Raw genomic sequence first — 18,805 nt, 5'->3', positions numbered from 1 at the left:
GAAAAAAGAAAAAAAAGAAAAGGAAAACTTTAAAAAACCCAGCTGGGGTGGTGGTACATGCCTGGAACCTCCAGTACTCAGGAAGCTGAGTCCAGAAGACAAATGTAAGTTCTAGGCCAGCCTTGTTTACATCCTTGTTTACATAACAAACTCCAGGCTAGCCAGGACTATATAGAATGTGTTCCTATTAAAAAACAAAACAGAATACTTATTGCCAAACAAACAAAAACTGAGGTATAGTAAGTCAAAGTCATTTATTTAGCGAGAGAATGATAGATCACTACACATGAAGAAAATTTTAATTCTGGATTACTTCACAAACATAATGTTTGGTGAAGTAATCCATAATTACATTCCTATTTTAGTTTGCTTTCTATTGCTGTGATAAAACACTGACCCAACAACTTCAGGAGGAAAGGGTTTATTTGGTTTACAGGACCCAGTCAGGGTCCACCATCAAGGGAAGTCCAGGCGGGAACTCAAACAGGAACCTGGAGGCAGGAACTGAAGCCGAGACCATGGAGGAGTGCTGCTTACTGGCTTGCTTCCCTGGTTTGCTCAGCCTCATTCCGTATACAGCCCAGGACCACTTGCCTAGGGATGGGGCCTCCCACGGTGGGATAAGCCCTCCTTCATCAATTAGCAACTTAAAAAATGCCCCAAAGGCATAACCATAGGCCAGTCTAATGGATGCAATTCCTCAACTGGGGCTCCTTCTTCCCAGGTCTCTCTAGTTTGTGCCAAGTTGGCCAAAACCAGGCATCACATAAATCAACCAATAGTAATATAACTCAGGGTCAAGTGCCCCTGGGATGGGGTGGGAATAATCAAAACCTCAGGATGCACTAGTATTCTATTCCTTTTTCTGGAAGCCAAGGGTGGTGGTATATGCCCATATACAGTCAGCACTCAGGCTGCCATGACCAAGGCCAACTTTTACAACATAGTGGGTTCCACCTATGTGTACATAACAAGACTCTATCTCAAAAAAAAAAAAAAAAAAAAAAGGAAAGACCCAGGCTATCTACAGAGGCTCCATGGATGATCTTAGAAACACTGAATTAGGTTTGGAGCCAAGCACTGAGCACTGGGGGTGCTAAGGCAATAGTATCATTGCTTGTTCCAGAACAGGGTGGGCTAGATTGGCCTTGTCTCAAGAAAGCAAAAAAAGAAACATTGAAAGTCACTTTCTATACTGCAAATCCCTGAATCAGTGGATGGATCCCTGCACCACGGTTAACCTTAAGCATTCTCTAGATTCAGGCTGCTTCACCATTCTGTACAAGATGGACTGGAGCACTCACTGACTGAAAGTCACTGTCCCTGACCTCACCATTGTGAACAAGATGGACTGGAGCACTCACTGACTGAAAGTCACTGTCCCTGACCTCATCATTCTGTACAAGATGGACTGGAGCACTCACTGATTGAAAGTCACTGTCCCTGACCTCATCATTCTGTACAAGATGGACTGGAGCACTCACTGACTGAAAGTCACTGTCCCTGACCTCACCATTGTGAACAAGATGGACTGGAGCACTCACTGACTGAAGGCCACTGTCCCTGACCTCATCGTTCTGAACAAGATGGACTGGAGCACTCACTGACTGAAGGCCACTGTCCCCGGAGCTTCGTATCAGAGACTCAGCTACTGCTGACACACCACACGTTTCTGACAGCTTTCAAAGGACTGCCTCAGAACAGCTATTTAAGCCTCGCCAATGATCAACAGGGAGACACAGACTGATCAACCCCACTCCAAAGAGGAGGAAATAGACCCAGCGTGGAATCAAGAGGGTGATCAAAGCCCTCCAGGTCACGTGTTAGCAGGCACCTGGGATCACATATGTCCGCTGGTCCTAAGTCAGAACTAATGGAAAATTCTTCAAAATACCAGTTATGGAATGAAGAAACTTCAGTTCTTCATGAAGGGAAAAAACTCACGCTTAGTTAAATGAAATCAAAACTCTATAAGGCATTTCGATTTCCAGTTTAAAATGTTTACCCAACTGCTGTGAGAAAAATGCACAATCAGGAAAAGCACATTTAATATTTCTAAAGGGCTGGATTAAAATTTCAGCTGTAAACTTCATTACTGTAATTAGATTTTTAATGCATATTTATTAAACATCATTCAAATACTGTGTACAAATTATTCCCGAGTTATTTGTACATTTGTGTGATTCCAGCAAACTGTCAATAGTAGCCACTGACCAGTGATGGCCTGCTGCGGCGGCGGGAGCGAACCCCAGGTCAGAGGCAGCTCCTCTGTCTTCTGTTCCGTCCTAATCATACTCCAAAGATAAATATTCAGTTTCTTTTTTGAGAAACTGAAATGGTCACGAAGGACTCAAAAAGTCAAGCCTTCTCGGTGACATTAAAGACCTACGTTTGATTTGCTGATGAGTAAACAAGCTGCAGAATAAAGAAAATCAAATCTTAATTAAACTTTTTCTTTAGAAAAACAACATAAGCCATCATCAAGGAATGCATCACATGATGATTTACTTTATTTATAAAAGGCTGATTTAGGGGCTTCAAAAGGGTGCTTTTGATTTAAATAGAAAAATTATGAAAATTAAAACTAAATGCTTCCTGGTTATCATTCTTTTCCTTTAGAAGGTAGTTAATGTTAAATGTGCCAATGTGTGTAATGTTACAAAAGGAAAAAAAAAAACAGTACTTTAAATTTCATGATAACAAATCAGTAAAACTCTGCCTAAAAATCTGAATAAAACCATTCTGAAGTAATCATGGGCACAGCCCGGAATACTGAGTAGTAACTCCTTAGTATTCACCTGCTCACCCACCATCTGATAACGAGGCCTAAGAGATCCTTATTTCAAACGATAAAGACAATGACTGATCTCTTTGTTGTGTTGTTTGATTGAGGCAGGGACTCATGCAACCCAGACTGGCCTCAAACTCACTATGCAGCTGAGGATAACCTTCAGCTTCGGATCTTACCGCCTCCACCTTCAGCATGCTGGAGTTCCAAGTGTGTGCCACCATATTGGGTTTATGAGGTATCAAACCCAGGGCACGATGCATGGCAGATAAGCACTTTACCTAATGAGTTTCATTCCCAGCCCTGGTTTATTTTAAACTGGATAGATTCATCCACATATAAAGGAGGGTTTTTAAATGGAGTCTGCTGGAGTTACATTTAAAATGTAACCCCGTGAGAGAACTACCATAAGAACCACATGTCCCTGGATGGAGCTGGATGACGTCACACTAAGTGAAACAAGCCAGACACCGACAGACAAACACTGTCCACTGCATGTTCACACTTACACATGGAAGCTAAAGTGGATTTCCAGAGGAGGAGAGGGTTGGATGGTCGGCACTTGATAGGCTAGAGATGAAGGGGGACGGAGGAAGGCCAGCTGACGGGTCTCAAAGTACAGAGGGATGACCACCGTTTACAACGTACTGTGTATCTTACTAAGACGTAATAGAGGGGCCGGAGGGTCCCCAGCAGGACTAAGGGACAAATGTTGAAGGAGACAGGACTGGTGATTGTGCTGACACCATTTACACACTGTACCTATGGATCCAGTTATTGCACTCTACACCACAGATGTGCACAACTGGAAATGAGTTTCAGAGGACAAAAAAAGAATGGTATGGCCCCTGACCAGCAAACCTCCTCCCTGCCGGCTAGCGCTCATTGGTGCTGGAGGCTTCCAGCCACTAAGGAAGAAAAGACATCAATAATCCGACCCACAGCTGGATCTTGAGTCCTGCCATGCCGACCTGCCAGACAGGATGGGACCGGGGTAGTGGTGGGATGACTGTTAGAGTAGCCGGCTTCTCTCTGGCTGGATTCGAGGCTTCGGCACAGGAGGGAAGGCATGCCTGGCACCGCACACCTAGTCAGAAGATGTGGGGGAAGGGTCACTGGAGCAGGGCACGGTTAGAACCTGCTGCTGTTGTCTTGCTAGGTGGCCATGTTGTCCAGCTGCCTTCTAAATATGTTCACTTATACCCATAAACACCCATCCTCTCAGCCGCGGCCAGAAAAGCTTTTTGCAGTGGGTAGTGGTGAGTACAGATCCCAGCTAACTGGTCCAAGTGCTGAGAATAAGGCCGTTAAGTGCTCAGCCCTAAGTGGGACGTCTATTCCCAACTCCTACCCACTCCCAAATCCACAAGCTCCACCAGGGTTCAGGCAACATCACAGAAGAGGGGACAGGAAGAGTGAAAGAGCCAGAGGATGGGGGTGCGTGCTGGGAAACGCTTACTGAGAAATACTGTCCTATGTGTGAACTCAAGCCAGCCAGCATCCGGGCATGACGGAGGGAGGGGCCCAAGGACTCTCCCCAGCCGAGGAGTTCTTCGCAGTTGGTGGCTGCTGAGGGAAGGACAATTTTCTTTGGTAGAGTAGCCACCAGTAGGTTGCCCATTTTCCAGTGACTGCCCCACACCGTGTCAGATTGGCAACACTTGGTGGGTTATGAGAAAAAAATAAAGCTGGGCATAGTGGAGCACACCTTTAATCCCAGCACTTGGAAGGCAGAGGCAAGCAGATCACTGTAAATTTGAGTCCAGCCTGGTCTACACAGTGTCCTATACAGGACAGCCAGAGCTACATAGTGAGACCCTGTCTTCAAACAAATAAAAATAAATAAATAAATAAAACTAAAAAAAAACAAGAAAGAAAAGAGGGGACAAGGTGTGAGGGGTTATATTGGGAGAGTCTGGGGGGAGTAGAGAAGATCAAAACACACTGTATACATGTATTAAGTTGTTGAAGAATACATTTAAGACATGAATTTTAAAAGAGAATTGCATGTCCAAGCTCTGTCACTTCCTAACTGAAAACTGCCACCTGGTAGAGAACACGCACAGAAAACATGTTGCCAAGAGCAGCCTCGGCAGTGAGGGCAACAAGGGAAGAAATCAGAAGGGCTAGCCTGGGCCAATAAGGTGGTTCATCAGGTAAAGGTGCTGGGTGCACATGCCTGACACCTGAGTCTCATCCTCGGAACCCACATAAAGATGGAAGGAGAGAACTGACCAGAGTTGTCCTTCGAGTTACATATGAGGGTCACAGCTCATACACCCAAACACCACACACACACACACACACACACACACACACAAATAATAATATTGTTTAAAGAAGAATCAGTACACTGTGATGTGCTTAAGAGATTCATCCAGCATTCAGGAGGCAGAGGCAGGAGATCTCTGAGTTCAAGGCCAACCTTATCTACAGAGTGAGTTCCAAGACAGCCAGGGCTACATAGAAAAACCCTATCTCGAAAAACAAAAAAAAAAATTAAAGAGTGGGTATGAATACTTATCTCTAATAATAAATGCTAATGGATTTAAATTGTTTTGCATCCAAACAGTCACCAAATTGAGAACTACGAAGGACGTCCACGGGCTAATGTACAAGCATAAGGCCCTGCCCTCAGTCCCAGCTCCCACGTAAAAAGTCTGGCATGGGAGCAGTTGGTCCATGTTTACAATCCAGTGCTGAGAAGGTAACAAGTAGATCCCTACAGGTCACTGGCCAGCCAACCTACTCTCCTCGGGAGACCTAGGTCTCATGACACTTCTTCGCAAAAAAGCAGGTAGATGGATCCTTAGAAACAATACCCAAAGCTGACCTTTGGCCTCCACTTTCACACACACACACACACACACACACACACACACACACACTCAAGAAACAAGTCCTAAGACCATTTTGCACTAGTAATAACTCTACCACACCACACGGTGAAACAGGAGCTACTTCTGCTCTCATTACAAAGATCTCTGCGGTTCATGTACTGGTTGAGATTGTGAGCTGGAGGTAAAAAGGAGTTACCATCTAGCAGCAATGCCTAAAGATATAGCACCTGCTTCCACAAGGTGCTGTAACAAAGACGTCATGAGATTTGATCCTTTAGTCCCTTGCCTCCACGAAACACACTTTCCCTAGGCTAGTTTAAATAAAGCAGAATTTTAGACAGAAGTTTTTGTATTTTGGAAAACCTGGAGATGCCCTCCTTTTGATGTGCATCCCAGTTCTCCATGTCTTCTCTGCCCTTCTCGGAGGCATCTTCTTTCCATAACATGCACGTCTTCCTTAGGACTCACTGTTTGCACTTTCTGCTCTACACAGCTGCCCAATCGAGTCCTCTCATGTGCTTTCCACTGCCTCCTATTTCCTCCTCCCTCTTGCATCCCACAACTAACTGGGCTCAGCTGCCTAGCACCATCACAAACAGCCCGAGTTTAGTAAGTCAAAACCGAACCTTGGGGGTCGGGAGATGGCTTGGTTTGCTGTCCTTCCATGGCACCCGAGTCGTTTTGTAAAGAACTTTTAGAGCCAAAACAATGGAACTGCTCTTTTGGGGCTCTTTTTCTGTTTTGACTTAGTCACCCAAACAGGGAACTCCACATTGATAACAGATTTTCCTCATCTCTTGCAGGACTTGTCACATCTATCAATCGGCCATCTCTGAATGCCCTCCTGGCCACCCTGTCCTTCACCATAGCAACAATTTAGGCCTAGCCAAACTGCCTTCTCAATGGTTTGAACTTCCAAGTTCCCACCCTATCTCAGTCCCCCATGCCGGCCAGCCGGCATCCCAATGTTTCCAGGCAGTCCCAGGAGCACTCATGCTGAAACAGATCTGCCCACAGCTCTTCCAAAGAAGGCTCCACAGTATCTCTCGAAGCTTCGACAGCTCCCTTGGCATCAACAGCTCTTTGAAACCAACGGCAGCTCCCCATCCCAGCTTCATCTCTGGCTGCTCTCCCTCAGAACCATAAAAACCAGCAAGGGTCATACGCTGTTCTCTCCACACTTGGCTGAAAAAACAAACAAACGAAGCTCAGAGTATAAGAAAAAGAAATGACTAGCAGTCTGCCGGGAATATAGAAAAGGCTCCAGCTGGGCCTGGTGGCTCACATCTGTAACCACAGCTGGGAGGCCAAGACATGGGGCCTGCGAGTCTGAAGCCAGCCTAGGGAATGACACAGCAAGTGAGTTTCAGGCCAGCTCTAGCCAAGGCCCTGGTTCAAACATATATGTGTGTATGAATGTATGTAAGTGTGTGTGTGTGTGTGTGTGTGTGTGTGTGTGTGTGTGTGTGTGTATTAAAGACAAAAAGAAAGGGCCCATCACATATTAGCTATCAAATGCTAGGTTTCATAACTCTGTCTCCCAAGTGCTAGACCCAGTTTATTCATACATCTCCTTACATTTAGTATAAGACTTAAGGCCGGGCAGTGGTGGCGCACGCCTTTAATCTCAGCACTCGGGAGGCAGAGCCAGGTGGATCTCCGTGAGTTCGAGGCCAGCCTGGGCTACCAAGTGAGTTCCAGGAAAGGCGCAAAGCTACACAGAGAAACCCTGTCTCGAAAAAACAAAACAAAAACAACAACAACAAAAAAAAGACTTAAACTGAATTAACAGTGTAGTCACATTTCTACCCACACCCTGGCCACTGTGATTTTGTTGTCGTCGTTAGGTGTTTATTCATTTGCTGAGACAGAGCTCGACTTGAATTCACTACGAGCTCAGGCTGGCTCAAACCTGCTGTGATGTTGTGATCAGGCAACAGAGTTGTGATTACCACCGGAGCCCCCAAGCACAGACGGCACTCTGCAGTCTAATACAAGTCTTCCTTCTAACTATTAAGAGATTTAAAACAGCCAGGCGGTGGTGGTGCACACCTTTAATCCCAGCACTCGGGAGGCAGAAGCAGGCGGATCTCTGTGAGTTCGAGGTCAGCCTGGTCCACTGAGTAAGTTCCCTGGACAGCAGGGTTACACAGAGAAACCCTGTCTTGGGTTGGGGGGGGGGTGGGTATGGGGGGGGAAGGGGCGGGGAACAGGTTTAAAACTTGCAGTTAATGAAGATTTACTGAGACCTAAAGAAAACAGGCAGTGAAATCCATAATTTAAATTACAGAAATCACCCAAATCCACCTAATGGAAAACTGCATATCCCAAAATGAAATGCACAATGTTGTGCCTCCTAAGGGCACACAAACTTTTCAAGGATGAGTGTACAAAATGGCTGAGCCAGGCCTAGCATTAAAGTAACACAAGACATTAAAAACAAAATTAAGGGAATTAAAGACATGGCCCATGGTTAAGAGCATTGACTGTTCTTGCAGAGGACCCAGGCCTGGTTCTCAGCTCCCACATGGCAGCTTCTAACTGTCTGTGACTCCAGTTCCAGGGGATCTGACGTCCTCTTCTGACCACTACAGACACTAGGCATATATGTGGTACACATACACACATGCAGGCCAACACTCATACACACAGAATAAGTGTTAAAAAGTAATTAAGGAGCCGGGCGGTGGTGGCGCACGCCTTTAATCCCAGCACTTGGGAGGCAGAGGCAGGCGGATCTCTGTGAGTTCAAGACCAGCCTGGGCTACAGAGAGAGTTCCAGGAAAGGCACAAAGCTACACAGAGAAACCCTGTCTCGGGGGAGGGGGGGGGAGTAATTAAGGAATGACCTGGAGGTGCGGGGCCTGGGATCCCGGCTACTCAGGCTTTGAGGAAGGAGGCCTTCAGGGGTTCAAGCCCCACCTGAACTAGAGTGAAGCCAAAGCCAGCCCAGGATGCAAGTGAGACCACATCTCAACACAAAAGAGAAGGGAACCGAACAGCTCAGTGGGAAGGGCTTGCCTAGCCCTCAGGAGACCTTGAGGTCAAGCACAGTAGAGCCAAACATTAGCAAAAGCCTGCCCTTCCTTTCCTTATATTCTTTTCCATTACTGATTTCCTTCCTTTGTTTAAGCCAATGTTTTCTAAATGAAACTTCAAACAAGGAAAAAAAAAAGAATGGAGATAAAATAGAAGTGTGAATACTAAATACGGCCCCCCGGGGGGTGGGGTGGGGGGGAGTTATTTCTTGATGTCACGTGGGGAGGGGAACAGTCAAGAAAGGGGCAGAAAATTGTAAACCAGGGCGTTGGTCCTCTCCTCCCACCACACACATCCTGGGGATTGGATCCAGGCTTGACAGCACGCTCTCGGCCAATTGAACCATCTAAGGCTAATAGTTGTAGTAAAATTTCAATGATTGAAGGAAACCCATTTTGAGATGATGAGAATCAGCATCAACTCACATACTTTGTTAAATTATATCAATTTACTAAGGTATATAAAGAGGCACTTGGAGATGGGAAGAGGAAAAACACAGCTGTGGATGGGGGAAGACCATGAGAATAACAACACCATCCATTCGAAATGACACCAACCACGCTCCTAAGTGCTGGGGACACAACGGCACAGGGTTTGATGTCTCTTAGTGAACACAGCGATAAAATTAGCACTTCCGGGAAACTGAAACAGGAGGGTCTCAAGTTCCAAGTCGGCCTGCACCCCACAGCGAGACCATGTCTCACACAATGAATTAGCACCCTTGTGGACTTGGTTAGTCAAAATATTATCCACTTATGCACGAACACACCACAGTAGAACGAACGAATCCAAGGGCTGTGACCAAAAAAAAAAACAAAACAAAACGAAACCCGACGCCTCCAGGGATTAAGGAACATTAGGAATCCAGGGACATGAAGAAGGGGCTCCGGGCTCACTGGAGCCTGCCTCTAGAACGGGGGCGGGGAGGGGGCACAGGGTCCGGGGCATAGCTCGGACGCCCAATACCAGCCTGGAGCCTGAGGGCGCCGGGTCCCCAGCCACCAACTCCACACTGGCTTACCCCACCCCTCCAAGCCAGGCATTGCACACCTGCGCTCCCCAGCTCTCAGCGGCCCAGGAAGGAACTGGGTTGACCTCCGACCCTCAGGTGGAGGTTAACCTGGGGGAGGAGGGCAGCTGCCCGGGGTGCTCAGAGCTCCTTCAGGACAACCAGGCACCACCAGAGGTCAGGGGACACAAACTCTCCTCGAGGATCCTTACGACCTGCGGGGCCAGGGGGTGCAGCCGGGAGGGATCGGGGATCGGGGTGACCCCAGAGCCTGCGCGGCCCCGCTCGTGACACGGTCACTGACCTTTCCAAAGGGGGCTCCCGGGGCCAGGGGCCGGAGCAGGGATTGCGACGGCCCGCGCCCCGCACCCAACACCTCTCCCCGTCAGCCGGCTGCGCGCGGCGGCGCGCAGGGTAACCAAGGGCGACCAGGAGGCCGCCATCTTGAGCTCCGTACAGGGAGGAAAACTTTATTGAAAAAACCAGAAGCACGCGACGGGGCAGCCGAGGGCCGTGGCCCACGCTCCAGGAGGCCACGCCTGAGAACCAGGGAGCGCTAAAGAGGGGTGACCTCAAGTACAGACAGGCAGGAACGCCTTGCCCTGCGCGCCTTCCGGTAGGCCTTGGGACTACAAGCCCCGAAAGCCACCGCGCCTCGAGGAGGGGGGCGGAGCCAGACCAGACGCGAGTGCGTGAGGCCGCGGTGGCCACGCCCCCACGGCTGGCCAGCTGGGACCCACTCTCCGCCCTACCCCCACTGGGACCTGGAGGAAGCAGCACAGCTTGTAGGAACAGTTCCCGAACCTTCTAAGCGTGCATAATACGTAGGTGGCCTAGTGGTGGTCCTGACTTCGTCCAGTCCAGTATAATATAGCCTCAGTTTTCTTTCAGTGTCCCAACATGTGAAGAGCACCTGAAATGTGATCCTGCCACTTTCCGTTTGAGCTGTTGAATACCACAAGTCATTTTCAATATAGCACCCGCTCACATGCTCTGAAGGAGCTCTTAAGTGGGACAGGAAAGACAACAGCCCCAGATGGACCACAACCGGTGGCCGTGGTGGTCATGGGACAGCACAAACAAGGGGGACCGTCTACCTGATGGCCCCTATTTGAGGTTGGCTACCTTTAGGCTAGATGGAAACTGCAACAAAAAGACAAATGGTAAGATTGAACCTCTAGAAGGTTCAACTTTTGAAAAAGATTGTGTGTTTCTCTAGGTGTGTACGTGCTATATTGAAAGTGATTTTTGTGGAGGCCAGAAGTGGGCATCGATCTCCTGTAGCTGGCTGGAGTTACAGGAGACTTTGAGCCACCAGACATGGGTGCTAGGAAAGGCTGGCTGCAAACGTTACACATTCTTTTAACTGTTGAGCCATCTCTCCAGCCCGTATAAGATTAACCTTTAACAAGAGATAAAGACTTAAAAGCCTTCCCAGGGGGGCACTGGATGTAGCTCAGAACTAGAGTGTTTGCCCAGTGTGTGTGAAGCCCAAGATTCCATCTCCAGCACCAGCACAAGATTCCATACAGGCACCAGGAATAGCACGTGCCTGTAATCCTAGCACTTGGGAGGTGGATACAGCAGAATTAGAAGTCCAACTACATAGTTACATAGGCCAGCCTGGACTACATGAGACCCTTAAAAATAAATTTAAACCCTTCAGCCATGGATCACATCTGAAACTCCTGAACTTTTAACTGGGGATTATAGAAAACAAGAAAGTCTAGAGTAGCCAGGCGGTACTCAGGAGGTAGAAACAGGCAGATCTCTGAGTTCAAGGCCAGCCTGGTCTACAAAATGAGTTCCAGGACAGCCAGGGAAGTTATACAGAAAAACCCTGTCTCCAAAAAAAGAAAAGAAAATGAAAGAGAGAGAGTCTGGAGTATAGGAAGGAGAAAACAAAGTTTCAATTGTGTGGCCAGAAAAGAGAATACTAAGATGAATTCCAGGAAGCCAGGCCATGGTCACCAGAAGAGGAATTCTAAAGAAACAGGAAAAGGAAGATGTGGTGCAGAGTAATTCTGAGATTTTTCTTAGCTCATTTGTCAAAGTAGGTACCCACCTGCCAGGAGTGGAGCTAGTCTAAAGAGAGACACTGTGCCCCTCTCTTTGGCTATTAGACTATTGAAACAATGGTCCCTAAGAAACTGGAATGTTCCCAAGAATCTCATGCTGGAAGGAAAAGGCTGAAGGCTGTGCCAAACCAGAAGAGGGCGGGAACTGTCTTCCAGGAAGCGGTTCCACGCCGTTCTGACAGCTCGCCAGTCCACTTTGTGGCGGGTCAGTGATGGGCAGGACCACACCTTGACCAGGACGGCTTAGCTCTTCGCCCCTCTGCCCTCAGAGACGGACTTGGCAGGCGGGAGTGCTGTTTCTCTTCCTCATGTGCCTGTGGTCCCTGCTTTTAGCCACCCATTCTCTCCTTTGTTTCTGCTGTGTGTTTCGCTTTGTGTTTTGAATCAGGGTCTCGCCCTGTAGCTCAGGCTGGCCTCCCTCAAATTCCGGGTGATCCTCTCGCCCTACCCCTCAGCACTAGGATCAGAGGTGGGGGCCACGGCTGCCTTACCTCTTTTACTTGTTTCGTAAATTTGGCCTATGAGGACTGGTAGCTGATTCTCGTTTGTTAAGGCTGCCAAGCTCTGACCCCAACAACTGTACCCTCTGATTTACACACCCAACTGTATTGTTTTAATGTCATTGTTCTGATAGGAACAACTGTTTCTCCATACCACAGGGAACGTTTTTCCATCACCATTACTTCTTTTAGTGTGACACCTTGTAGAAAAACATTAATTAATTAATTTAGTTTAGTTTAGTTCTGGGTAGTGAAAGACCTTTATAAAAAAATTAGGTTGTGAGCTGGAGTGATAGTTCAGCAGTTAAAAGCACTGACTGCTCTCTCAGAGGACCTGGGTTCAATTCCCAGTACCCACCTGGAGGCTCACAGCCATCCATCTCCAGTTCCAAGAGATCTGATGCCCTCTTCCAGCCTCCTCAGGCACCAGGCACACATGGTACACAGATATACATGCAGGCAAAACACTCATACACATATACATGCAGGCAAAACACTCATACACATAAAATGAATAAATTTTTTAAAACATAGGTTGCTTCAGTCAGGCACACCTTTAGTCCCAGCACTTGGGAAGCAGAGGCAGGCAGATCTCTGAGTTCAAGGCCAGCCTGGTCTACAGAGCAAGATCCAGGATAGCCAGGGCTACACAGAGAGCCCTGTGGGGTCGGGGGAGATCTCTTCACCTTTGACTGACTTAGTTATCACACTCAAAAGACACTCAGAGGGCATTTAGGTACCACTACTACTGTTCTGGAAAAACAATTGCCTTGGTCAAGTGAGATTATCCCTTATTAGAAATTCCAACAGCTTAATAATGACAGACATGAAATCGGTAGTCATTTAGTGTCAAATGAGCAGGAATATCTACTAGAATTTTTTGTGTGGTGGTGCAAGTACATGGAAGTGGCAAACTGAACATTACTCAGGTAAGCATCATATAATTGAGAGGAAAATAACTTGGTCATACTTTTTTTTTAAGGTAAGAAAGCTAACTGGGTAATGGTGGCCCAGACCTTTAATCCTAGCATTCCTGAGGCTGAGGCAGATGTATCCTTGAGTTTGAGTCCAGGATAGTTTACATGTCAATCCCACTGGGCAAGAATAAGACCACAACCATAAGTTTTGAGCCAAATTTGAAGCAAACTTTATTAAGTTCTGGTCAGAATGATGGTCATTGACCAGGTCCATGCCCATTAGCACCAAATTACACTAGTCAGAGGCTTATGAAGGCAAAACCAACAAGGCTATGTACTTCCTGCCTTCATCCAACCAGGCCAAGCATATGTCCTGACGTAGACAGGAAGTGTACATTATTTCCTGTCTATGTACCTCCTGCCTATGTGTGATCAAGCACATCCTGTACGGTTGGGGCACTCAAGCTTCTTTACAGAAGCAAAAAACAGTGGCTTCTAATCTTACATGAACAACAGGCCTCAGCATTCCAGGAAGTTATCTGTCCTTGAGTAAGTGGGGCGTATAGGTTAGAGGCATTTTTGTTTTATAGATCTTGTAAGCACAGTACTTTAAACTTAAAACACAACTTTAGCCATTACATACAGAGCAAATTTCAGGACAGCTGGGGCTTACAAAGAGACATCCTGCCTCAAGAAAGAAAGAAAACTAATTAAGAGGCTGGAGAGATGGCCCAGGAGTTAAGAGCACTGGCTGCTTTTCAAAAGGACCTGGATTCAGTTCCCAGCATCCACATGGTGGCTCACAACCATCTGTAACTCCGGTTCTGGGGGATCCAACACCCCCTTCTGGCCTCTTTGGGCACAGGGCAAGCATGACACAGACATACAGGGAGACAAAACATCCATGCACATAAAATAAAAAGAAAATTAAGTAACCATTGTAAGTATTCAATTGGAACCTCCAGCCCGCCCCTGCATGATGGGGAAAGTCCCATCTCGCCCCCGCCCCGCCCCTGCCCCTGCCCCTGCCCTCTCCAAACTCGACCCTCCCAGAGAATCTCCAACATAGAAAAGGCACCAGGAAGCCCAGCTCGGCATTCCTGGTGACAATTGCAATTCCCTCCCCTGCTGCTGCCCGCAGCCCAAGTCCCCGCCTAAGTGTTCCCGCTTTGGACCCTACTTGGGTACAAACCCAGCTTCTGGCAAACACATCATCACCCCTCACCTACAGGCTATACAATCTCCCTGCTTTTAGTTCATGCATGTGGCTTCTCTCGCCTCTATATCTGGAACTGGAGAACCCACCCGAGAGTTGCTTTGCTCAAATAAACCTGCTCTCATACTTTTTCAGTTCAGCTTGATCTGTCTTACTGCATCAGCTGAGACACCGATTATTGGGGGACAGAAAAGCCTATTAGTAAGAAAGTTAATAAAATGCCAGTCCTAGGCCGGGCGTTGGTGGCGCACGCCTTTAATCCCAGCACTTGGGAGGCAGAGCCAGGCGGATCTCTGTGAGTTCGAGGCCAGCCTGGGCTACCAAGTGAGCTCCAGGAAAGGCGCAAAACTACACAGAGAAACCCTGTCTCGAAAAACCAAAAAAAAAAAAAATAAATAAATAAATAAAAAAAATAAAAAAAAAAAAATAAAAAATAAAATAAAATGCCAGTCCTGTGCCGGGCGATGGTGGCGCACGCCTTTAATCCCAGCACTCGGGAGGCAGAGGCAGGCGGATCTCTGTGAGTTCGAGGCCAGCCTGGGCTACCAAGTGAGTTCCAGGAAAAGGCCCAAAGCTACACAGAGAAACCCTGTCTCGAAAAACCAAAAAAAAAAAAAAAAAAAAAAAAAAAAAAAAAAAAATGTCAGTCCTGCTGTTCCTGCAATGCCTGAAACAACAAAAAGAAAAGAAGCCGTCTAATGAGCACAGGGTCCTCACTCCAACCTCAGAAGTCGTCCCTTCCTATTTCTATCTTTTACAATAATCCAAAGGGAGGAACGTTGGACATACCACCATCACTGACTGCCAGTGCGACACCCTCCACTGTTGCCATATTTCCCTTTGCACATGCTCCGAACCCCCCATGAAGCCTGCCATCACGGCGTGGCCTGTCGCTGTCCCCAGCCTCACTCAGAAGCAGCCGTTTGCATCCCTCCCCATGCCCAGTAAATGTCTTACGTGAGGTCTGTTGCTTTCGGGGTGTGGTTTTTGTGGTGTTCCTTGGCCCCCAATCACCAAGATACTCTTTCGCCGAAGAACCCTTTCAGCCTTCACTGGCCTCCTTGCTTTCTCTCCGAACCCAGTCTGTCCTCCGCACAACAGCAACATACCCTTTCTAAACTTCTAAACTGACCCGTGCCATTCAAAGGTACCTTACCACATCACCGTCACAACAGGCTCTCTCCTCTCCAGCCACTCTGCTTCCCTCTCCTTGTCCTTATGTGGGCTTTCTTGACCCTGGAATTCACCAAGCCTGCTTCCTATACCTCAATCAGCAGCAAGGAGAAGGAGTTTCCAGCTGTACGTTCCACCAGCCGTGACCTCACCAGCCTGCACCTGTCTCCCCACGCATCAGCAGTCTCCTGCAGAGCCTCAGCTGACCTGGTACTATGTAGCCCCAAATGGCCTTGAACTGGCAGTGATCCTCCTATCTCAGCCTCCCATGGAGTGATTACATGCGAGTTTCATCATATGCATTCCAGCTGCAAATTTGGAATCCAGGAGCCACTTTCAATTAATTTCTGACCCACAACCCTCACACCCAATCCTTTCTCAAATATGATTGACCCTATTGTCTTAAAATACCTTAAATCCGTCCACTGTCATTTGGTCCGCCAGAGCTGATGTAGTCTCGTTACTCTCCAGATCACTCTATGTGTATACTGTGCTTCCAGCCATCTAAATTAGTGGGGCTTCCCTGTGGACCAAAGAATGAAAGAATGAAGCACAATTCTTCCTCCCTCCCTCCCTCCCTCCCTCCCTCCCTCCCTCCCTCCCTCCCTCCCTTCCTTCCTTTCTTTCTTTTCCTTTTTGGTTAGAGTCTCACCATGTAGCCCTGGCTGTCCTAGAACTCGCTTTGTGGAGGCTGGCCTCCACAGAGATCCACCTGCCTCTGCCTCCCAAATGCAGGGAGTAAGATCACTCACTAACACACCCACCACAATTTCTTTATAACCAGTCTGAAAACAGGCATGGCTCCTGTATCTGATCAATGATTTGGGCTTGGAAAATCAGTGTTTTACCAACTATCTTGCTTTTATGAGCCTCTATATATTATTAATAATCCCAGAATAAGTAGGAAAGTAGAACAGTAATCCAATCTATCAATTAACTGCCCCCCCCATTTCCTAAGTATGTATTCTGATACTATTTCTGGGTTGCTGCATTTTTCATAAGTAATACACATTTTAAGTCAGGTATAGTGGCACACACCTATAATCCCAACACTCCAGTCACAAAGGCAGGAAGATCACCACAAATTTAGGTGGCTGGAGCTGTACAGTTTTTTTGGTGTTTGTTTGTTTGTTTGTTTTTTAAGTAAGTATTAGAAGAACTAACTGAATTTTAAATCTCCAGGACAATTCCAAGAATGTTTCAGGCCTAATACTTCATATGCATTGAGTATCTATGTTTCAGTTAAAACTCAGAAGCCTGGGAATCTCTGAGATAAAAGGATTTAATAAGCTGTTATATCTGCTAGCCAGCAACCACTCTGACAGTGGGATTTTAGGTTTAGGTTTAGGATTTTTCTTTAATTTTTAAAAACTGTGTCTGTTTTTAACTTGATATGCACTGATGTTTTGCATCTGTGTGAGGGTGTTGGGTCCCCTGGACCTGGAGTTACAGATGGTTGTGAGCTGCCACGTGGGTGCTGGGGACTGAACCCCGGTCCTCTGGAAGATCAGCCAGTGCTCTTAACCACGGAGCCATCTCTCTGGCCATCTCCCGGTTTGTTTGTTTTAAACATTTATTTATTTGTGTGTGGTTGTGTGTGAGTGTGTCCGTGCATACCTACGTGGGCCCACACACTCCTGTCACTACATGTGTGCCAACGCCAGAGGACAGTTTGCTGGAGTTGGCTCTCTCCTCGCACCACATGGGTTCTGGAGATTGAACTCAGGCAACCCCGGAGCCATCTCTCCAGCCCTATGGCGGAATTTTAAATAGATTTCAACAACTGGGTGTTCAGGGGTGGTGGCACACATTTGTAATTACAAGCACTTGGCAGGCTAAGGCAGGAGGATCATGGGTTGAAGGCAGCCAGGGCTATATCGCCAGACGACATTCATTACTTTTGTGCTGCTGTGAAAAGATACCAGACAGGATCACCTAAAAGAGGGAAGGCTCCTTTAGCTCCTAGTGGCTAGATCAAGTGGCCTTGCTGTTCACATGACAGTAGATTGAGAAGAAAAGCTTAGTGGCCAGTAGGAGCCAGGCAACACCCTTCAGAGACCTCCCCTGAGATATGTTTCCAACAGCCAGGCTCTACATCCCTAGGCCCCACAGACCCCAAAAGAGAACCGACAGCCGGGGAACAAGATTCAAAACCCGGGGCAGTGTGGCAGTGCTCGAGTTTAATCCTAGCCCTCGGGAGGCAGAGGCAGGCAGATCTCCGAGTTGGAGGACAGCCTGGGCTACATAGTGAGTTCCAGGACAGCTAGGGCTACACAGAGAAACCTTGTCTCAAAAAAGAAAAAGAAAGAGAAGGAAGAAAAGAAAGAAAGAAAGAAAGAAAGAAAGAAAGAAAGAAAGAAAGAAAGAAAGAAAGAAAGAAAGAAAGAAAGAAAGAAAGGAAAAAGAAAGAAAGAAGAATCAAAACCTGAACATTTCTGATTGAAACCACAAAGAGCCTTTGTCTCAAAAAAAAAAAAAATTAAAAAAACCAACCATGATAACTGCTCTCTGATAATGTAGCCATTATAGTTCTGCTGATTTCTGTATCTAACGGATGCGCCGAAGCAATAAGAAGAACTGAACGGTTTTCTACATAGCCCACGTATGCAGAGGAACTGAGTGAGGCTGGCCTTCAATGAAGCCAGTCTTCATAACTCATGCTAAAACTTTGTGAACCTACTGGACTTGCTCTAGGCGACTACACTCAGAATGGCCTAGACTTCAAAGGCATCCTATGGGTTTGCTTTTGTTTTGCTTTTCGAATGGACAGCTGAGATGATTTAGATAAGATTTAAGTCAGGGAAGTTTTATGTATCCAAGGATAATGGAGAAGTTCTCAAGTGAGATTGGGAGGACAATAACATTAATAACTGAATAACTTTAATCCTGGATATCACGGACATTATCTTATTCAAGGGATGTTCGTTCCAAAGCTGAGTATCTCCTGCCAAAACCAAGACTGGAAAAAGTGAGGGACCAGTTCAGGAAAGTGTCATGAGACCGATAATGTCGACACACACCAACGTAAGGGTCCAATTTTCCCAGCATGTATCTCACTTAACGCAAGCAATTCTCATCAGCTTCAAAGGGAGAGATGTGCACCCACAGACCGGAGTTTGCCGTACCCAGGCTCACTCAGCAGGAATGCAGACTGTAAATTACGAGAGTGGGCTTCACTTTCTTTTTAGACAAATCAACCCAGCTGGATTTGGAACTGTTCGTTCTTGGAAATAATCAAAAGTCCC

General features: G+C 47.0%; 1 protein-coding gene across 7 annotated transcripts in view; it reads right to left on the bottom strand.

The window, feature by feature from the left end:
* The window catches only part of Afg1l (AFG1 like ATPase), a 189,122-nt gene that overhangs the window by 154,264 nt on the left and 16,053 nt on the right, over nucleotides 1-18,805 (bottom strand). For 4 of the 7 annotated variants that reach the window (XM_076552378.1, XM_076552379.1, XM_076552380.1 and 1 more), the window contains exon 2: nucleotides 15,972-16,083. Coding sequence is in view for 2 of the 7 variants with exons in the window: in XM_006982766.4 (XP_006982828.1) it covers nucleotides 9,981-10,119 (139 nt within the window). In the remaining 5 variants the exon portion in view is untranslated. Of the gene's footprint in view, nucleotides 1-9,980; nucleotides 10,334-15,971; nucleotides 16,084-18,805 lie in introns of those variants that run through there. The other 3 variants (XM_006982766.4, XM_076552383.1, XM_076552377.1) reach the window with 3 other exon arrangements.

The sequence above is a fragment of the Peromyscus maniculatus genome, chromosome 16 (genome assembly GCF_049852395.1).
Source record: "Peromyscus maniculatus bairdii isolate BWxNUB_F1_BW_parent chromosome 16, HU_Pman_BW_mat_3.1, whole genome shotgun sequence".
Classification (NCBI taxonomy): domain Eukaryota; kingdom Metazoa; phylum Chordata; class Mammalia; order Rodentia; family Cricetidae; genus Peromyscus; species Peromyscus maniculatus.
Note: the sequence above shows the minus strand (reverse complement) of the source record. Positions and strands in the feature narration are given on the sequence as shown.